At 38.2% G+C, this 7,095-nt stretch overlaps 1 protein-coding gene across 1 annotated transcript; it reads left to right on the top strand.

The window, feature by feature from the left end:
- The first annotated feature begins 392 nt into the window (after window positions 1-392).
- LOC113017331 (nectin-2-like) lies at window positions 393-6,759 on the top strand. The gene is made up of 6 exons (XM_026160488.1): window positions 393-450; window positions 2,132-2,473; window positions 2,589-2,891; window positions 5,137-5,230; window positions 5,913-6,067; window positions 6,647-6,759. The coding sequence occupies exons 1-6, from the start codon at window positions 393-395 to the stop codon at window positions 6,757-6,759; spliced, it is 1,065 nt and encodes a 354-aa protein (XP_026016273.1).
- Window positions 6,760-7,095: the final 336 nt, after the last annotated feature.

Raw genomic sequence — 7,095 nt, 5'->3', positions numbered from 1 at the left:
AACAAAATAGTACAATTTCAAATTCGTTTGTAATGGTAATAAATTACTAGTGAACTCTACTTGAAAGCCTGGCCACAGTAACAGGCAGAAACCTGTTCACTAACAAAGACATACTGTCTGAGTTTTTTTTTTCTCTTCCAGAGGAATGTTGGCAGTTTCCGTCTCACCCAGACGCCTGCTACTATTAAAGCAGGAGATACTGAGTTGCAATGGTGTATACTACATAAATGGTGTATACGTAAACGTAAAAGTTCTTTTTGTGTTATATTGTAATTATCGCTCCTCACTCCTCCTCCAGCAATGAGCTAATGGCAAGAAAAAAGATCGGATGGATGGATGGAGCTTTTCTTTGTGTGTTCTTGGTCAGTAATTTCATACTAAGTAAATTTTCTATGATCCCCTGTCGTCTGGTGCTCCTGGCTGCACTCCTGCTGAGCAGAGATGCTGACAGTATATAGAAGCTGTTTGTTTGCTGCCTATGTCACTCATTTTTTGATAGTCATGTAAAGGTATAGATACATTAAAAGTAACTCAAATCAACCTGTGATGTGAGATTCCTGATTGGCTGTCGACCATTGTCAATCAATCTCGTGCCGCATCTCCTGTAGAGAACAGAATGCCTTCGGCCTGTCAAGTTTACTTAAATCTTCGATCGCTAGCAGTGTGACTCTGAAGTGCTGTATTGAATCTTTATTAGTTTTCTCCCCAACAAACACAACAATGTCAAGGAAACGTTTTTCACCATCAAAGGCACAGCGCGAGCCTTTGGTTTCATTCTATAATGCTAGACTTATATTTTCTAAGCAGGTTTGAACTGTTTAAACAAGAGAGAAAAGTATGAAAATGATCATGCCTGTCTGAGAAAAGTGTTTAAAGTGTGTAGTGAGGGGTTTTACAGCCTTAAAACATCCATAATAATTGTAAAAAATGGCTACTTCGTTTTTGTATTTTGTTCCCAACAAATAAAGTGTTTATTTCTGACAGAATTCACAGTTTGTTTGATCTATTATGTGTTAACCTAGCTTTTTACTTTTCAGAGTGTGATCATGGCAAAAATATCCACGGCTGGTTTATGATTCACAATCTTTTCACAGTATAAAAAGGGGCTGGTTAACCTCGGAGCACCGCTAAAAACGTTTATTAATATCTTTAAAATAATAGCATTTTTTTAAAGCTTATACTGGTACCTCTGGGGTTGATGCTTGATTTTCTCTACTTTAAAGGTGATTGAGTTCTTGCTGGGGTCATTCCCCATGGTAACTTGTGCTGTGAACCTGCTGTGCTAGGGATTTCTATAGTCCATTTGTGAAATTTGTGATTTTGCCTTTGTGTAATAAGTTCCCAAATTAGTGTTGAGTTTCTAAATATGGTTATAGATACCAGTTTGAGCCACAGCTAAATTTGGATAGTGCTAAAGAAATGCTAAAGATCATGATCAAATTTCACATTGTTTCACTCTCAGACACAGTATGTTTGAAACGAGCAAAAACATCTTTACATATCCTATACTTAGTCATGACTTTGTCTGTTAGCAAGTGTAAACAAAACTGCACACCCCAGCATTTAGAATCATGATGCATAGGCAAGGAATGAGACCATTAAATCAAAACATGGGTGTTGCCTTCTCTGCAAACTGTTACAGTAATTTTAGACACTTCATTTTCAATCTGCTGTGAAAATTCAAGTCATGATAAAGGTGTGTTTGCTAAGTCAGTAGCTGGAGCATAGAATATAATCCAGCTCGTCCTGTTTTAGCAATACAGCCATGACTTTCAACTGCCTATAATCAGTTTACTTATCCCCACAAATACTATAACAAAGACTGAAAGTCCAAAGTGGACTTTATTTTTTATTTTTGTTTTACGAAGGATGTGCCAAACCTGTGAAATAAGGTAATCAATTTGGCGTGTAAGATCTATGGCATTCTCATTTAGGTTCATCTAAGATGCACTGTAGCATACAGATTCGATACATCAAGTTTCTAATGAAATTCCAGCCTCTCCCTCAAGAGTTTTTGAGGAGGCCAGACATAAGTAAACTTGTACTTTAGTGTTTAAACCTGTAAATCTTTTTGGATCCTCTGTTTCTGCTTTGTCCAGTTCAGTTTTATAGTGTTTCATTCTCTTTATAGCTCTGCAGGTGATTGGTGGAAGTGTGACAGTGGTTCAAGGAGGTACGGCCATCTTACCGTGTCATGTCACTGATACCAATGATGACCTGACACAGATTACCTGGCAGAGGAAGATGAGAGAAAAACCTCATAATGACAATTTTATTACTATCCAACCCAGAAATAGACTCCAGTTTGTCAATGGACGTGATGATAGATTTAAATATATCGGGAATTTTAACAACAAAAATGGAACTCTCCAGTTATCCAATGTTGCCCTGAAGGATGAAGGCAGCTACACGTGCATCTTCACCCTGTTTCCAAGTGGAAATCAGAAGACTGAGATTCCTCTGAACTTGCTCGGTATGAAAAAACATTTATTTAAAATACTCTTTGTGTTTGTGTGTGACATAGAGAAGGAGTTACTTTCACCATCCTGCTTGCATGTTGATTTATTTAAGTGCTGTAACTCTCCTAGTGCCTCCTTTCACAAGCATCAAGGACAATCTTCCCACTTTGGGCACAGAAGAGGTTTTATTTGCTACCTGCACGGCTGCTGGATCGAAGCCTCCTGCAGTGATGAGGTGGCTAACTGGTGCTTTGGGAGACAAAGTGAGGACGACAACAAACTCCACCCAGTGTGACAACAGCACGACTACCACAGTCAGCTCTCTGTTTGGTGTTCCTACGAGAGAGATTAATGGTCACAAGGTCCAGTGTGTCATTAGCGGTGACTCCCTGACTAAAGAAGAAACCCTGCCCTTCCCCATACAGGTCTACTGTGAGTATCATCTATTACGGTAATAGAGTTTATTATTTTCCCTCTTTTGTGTCGCTTTCCATTTAATAATTTTAATTGTTTAATTTGCTATTTAACAAGGTGCACAGCCAGACACACACACGTTTACATTCAACCATAAGGTAATGCTACTGAACTGAAATGAGCAAAAACCTCTTTTCACAGTATGAAATTACTCTGTACCGGTCATCCAGCCATGAGACAAAAATAGTTTCATTATCTAATGATAAAATACATTTGTTTATGAATAATGTAATGTCTATCCTTTCAGTTCTTTTTACAAACCCTACATCAGTGTTTTTAACAAAAACAGACACACACTTTTTTATAACAAGTAGCATTAAGTATTAAATTGAGACACGTTTCTCCTTACTTCTCTATGTTGAGTGGGACTGTAACATTTTACCTCGGCCACATAAAATAGTAACTAAAGAATATTAAAATAGAAAAAATATTATTGTTTGATCAGTAATTTTAGTTGTTTGTTGTCTGTATGCATAGAAAAAATAATAATAAAACCCCGTTAACAGTTTCCACTGCAATAAGCCTTATTATGAGAGTTTATTTTTGACTCCTAAACAACAGTATAAAATAAGTAACACAACGGTATGCTTGTTTAGAACAATATACCTCAAATTTAGAGTTTAAAGCTATAAGTGCCCTTTTTAACTGTATTCTAGATATAAGATCTTGGATGGCAGAAAACTTTTTACAGCTTAACCAGGACAAAACTGAAGTTTTAATCATCGGTCCCGAGGCTCAGAGAGAGAAACTCTTGTCTAAATTAGAGGCATTTTCACTATGTCCTTTGCTACAAGTGAAAAACCTGGGTGTTATTTTTGACTCTGAGCTTGGTTTTATCCCACATATTAAACATGTAACCAAAATTAGATTTTATCATCTAAAAAATATAGCCAGAGTTCGCGCTATTCTCTCTCGGGCCAACACGGAGATGCTGATGCATGCTTTTATTACCAGTCGCATTGATTACTGTAATGCCCTGCTCTCTGGTCTTCCTAAAAAGAATATTTCAACTTTACAACTTTTACAAAACTCAGCAGCTCGTGTGCTGACGAAGACCAGAGGGCGGGCCCACATTACACCGGTTTTAGAATCGCTGCATTGGCTCCCCGTGTGTTTCAGGGTAGATTTTAAAGTTCTTTTATTGGTTTTTAAATGTCTTAATGGTCTTGGGCCTTCTTATCTCTCAGATCTGCTTTTACCATATGAACCCTCACGGACCCTGAGGTCCTCTGGTACTGGCCTTTTAATTGTCCCTAAAGTCAGGACACATACTCACGGAGAGGCAGCTTTTCAGTGGTATGGTCCTCGTCTGTGGAACAGCCTGCCGGAGGAGCTCAGGGCCGCAGAGAACGTACACGTTTTTAAGAACAGGCTCAAGACCCACCTTTTTAATTCAGCTTTTACTTAACGTTTATTTATTTTATGCTTTTTTATTCTATCCGGTTATTCTATTATTAATTTAGGTTTTACCTAATATTTATTGATTTTATTCTTATTCATTTTTTAATCTTCTTACTCTATTTATATTTATATTTATATTGTATCCCGTTCTTATTTATTTTATCGTTTTACCCTGTATATAGCCTATTGCGTCATATCTCCAGTGTTTCCTCGGAGGGGGCTCTCTGCACCGGGGCTGTGATCGACCGTGGCTGCTGGGTCTCTGGGGGTCCTCTCAGCCTGGCTGGGGGGCTTCTTTGCCTCTCTCCTGCTGTGTGCCCGGCCTGGAGGTTGCGGTCTGTGACCGGCTCCCGGTGCAGACGGCTCCCTGTTATAGTGTTTCCTCATTTGGCACATGCGTACCCAGCCCAATTTTACGCTTTAAGTGTGTGTGTGTGTGTGTGTGTGTGTGGGGGGGGGGGGGGGGGGGGGGATATGTGTGTATTCACATTGTTTATGTTAATGAGAGTGTGTGGAGTAAGTTGGAGGGTGGGGTGGGGTGGGCTGCTTTTAACCATGTAAAGCACTTTGTGCTACTTTTTTTTTTTTGAAAAGTGCTTTATAAATAAAGATTGATTGATTGAAGTGTATGTAAGTGAGCCAATGAAAACCATGAAGCAGGAAAAGAACTGTTTTCTAAAATGGCTTTAAAACAAAATCTAAACTAACCAAGATTTACTAAAACATATGTGAGATGTTATTTTGATAGCATAAATATTTCCTCAGTTCAAGATTAACACATTTCTTGCTCTATTTTTTGCAGTGTCTCCTACAGAAGTGAACATTTCAGTGATTTCAGAGGACTCATTTGAGTGTGTGACAGAAGCCAACCCAAATGCAAACTTTACCTGGAGCAGGTAAAGTATAAATATTTCTTTTACTGCCTAAGGCATGTTTTTTAAGTAGAGTGTGCTAGTGGTCCTATCAGATTTAAGGTACCATAGCAGAGTTGGGTGCGAAGAAAAGTTTTCTGATATGTATCAACAGATTTTTGCTATATTTGGGAGATTAAAACTATCCAGAAACCCTGTCTTTGCACCACCACAGATCTCCTCTACCAAGACACACCCACGATATCTAAAATCTCTCCCTCGGCTGCCCCTGATAAACACTGTACCCAACACCTAGGGCATCTCCTGCACATGTTATTTCTTCAGGATATTCTTATTAGGGCTTCGTGGGTTAAAGCCTTGCCCCAGGGATACCCGCTCACCATTTGCCTCGTTTCTGGGTTGGGCCTTGATAACCCCACTGTGAAAACCTACTCTTCATAGGGTTTTCTGAATGGCTCTTTATCTGCTTTTCACTAAAGACAAAGACTTTGTCAACTGCCTTTATTCCCCCACAGCTCAAGCTGTAGTCCAAGTATTGTCTCCATTAACATGATGTTTTGTGTATCCATCGTCTTTATGTGAATAAAGAAAAATACTATCACAAAGACTGAAATTTGTTTAACTTTTCATTTAACTTTTGGCACAAATCACAACTCACTCACTTTATGTATATTTAATGTTGAGCCTCATTCATGTTTTTTATCAGATCTGGGCAGTCTTTCCTGGAGTCTGCTGTCAAAGAAGAGGGTGCAAAGCTACAACTGCTGAGTCTGACCGCTTATCTAAATGGCCTCTATGAGTGTGAAGCAGCTAACTCATATGGAATAAAACATGGTCAGCTCTATGTGCATGTGGCATCAGGTGAGATCAGTTTGGATTTAGCTGTGCAGTTTGTTCAAATTTATCTTTTGTTTCTCTTTTTTAGATCTGAGCTTTTGTGGATGTTGTGTCATTTAGATGTTACTCTGTTTGGTTTTCTTGTTTTCTCCTATTGAAAGATATAAACAGAGACTTGAATATCTAGACTATGAGTAAAATTATTCCATATAAATTTCTCTCCATATTTAAGCATTTTCATCATGCCCTAGAAGTTAGAATTCCTTGGAGAATAGTTACGTTAAAGAAGTAGTTCGATTACCCTAGAGATAAGTTAATCAATCAATGAGTGATGCTCCACCCAGTGTAATACGACCAGTTCTTTAAGCTAACAGCATGTCTTAGCTTGAAGTTCTTTTCATACCAAATTTGTCTCACATTCTTTTCTATGTCAGATCTTGTCTGTTGGAAAACATTTTTCAATGTGTTGGATACAGGTGTCAGGTGGTGTTTGAATACTGTCCAACTCATTTAAATGTGAAATATAAAACTAAATTCCAATAAACAGAGAAAACGATTAATCATCTCCTTCTCAATATATTCTTCCTTCTTGTGTCTCTGCAGGAGCATGCTCTGCTGCTTGGGCCTCATTTGGTCTTTTGCTTTCCTTGAATGCCATTGGAGCTACATGGTTCTTTTATAAATCCGGGTGTTTTCAAAAGTGCTTAGAACAATAACTCTTTGTGCACTGAATACGTAGCACTCTACTCCTAATATTAAAGGATATGTACACAATGTACAAATAGCTTTTGAAGTTTTAGTGAATAAAAATAGGCCAAGCCTCAATTGCAGACATTGTGCGGTTATATTTTGACTGGCATAAATGTGATTGGACCTGAACCGGAATGATGTCAGGGAAACTATGGAAGCCTTTTGAACAGCTCGTAATCTAAAACTTACAACATCCTCTTAAAACAATGAATTCATTCTCATGTACTGGGTCTCTGATGTTTTATTTGTGATTTGAAAATATGTGTTGTACAGGGAGAGCAGAATTATTAGGCAAATGAGTA

The sequence above is a fragment of the Astatotilapia calliptera genome, unplaced genomic scaffold, assembly GCF_900246225.1.
Source record: "Astatotilapia calliptera unplaced genomic scaffold, fAstCal1.2 U_scaffold_104, whole genome shotgun sequence".
Lineage (NCBI taxonomy): Eukaryota > Metazoa > Chordata > Actinopteri > Cichliformes > Cichlidae > Astatotilapia > Astatotilapia calliptera.
Note: the sequence above shows the minus strand (reverse complement) of the source record. Positions and strands in the feature narration are given on the sequence as shown.

Excerpts from the sequence above, each read along its gene's own strand:
- LOC113017331 (XM_026160488.1), top strand. The coding sequence starts at position 393 with ATGATCCCCTGTCGTCTGGTGCTCCTGGCTGCACTCCTGCTGAGCAGA. Across the intron at positions 451-2,131 it reads GCTGAGCAGAGATGCTGACA|CTCTGCAGGTGATTGGTGGA; the intron begins GTATATAGAAGC and ends TTCTCTTTATAG. Across the intron at positions 5,231-5,912 it reads GCAAACTTTACCTGGAGCAG|ATCTGGGCAGTCTTTCCTGG; the intron begins GTAAAGTATAAA and ends GTTTTTTATCAG.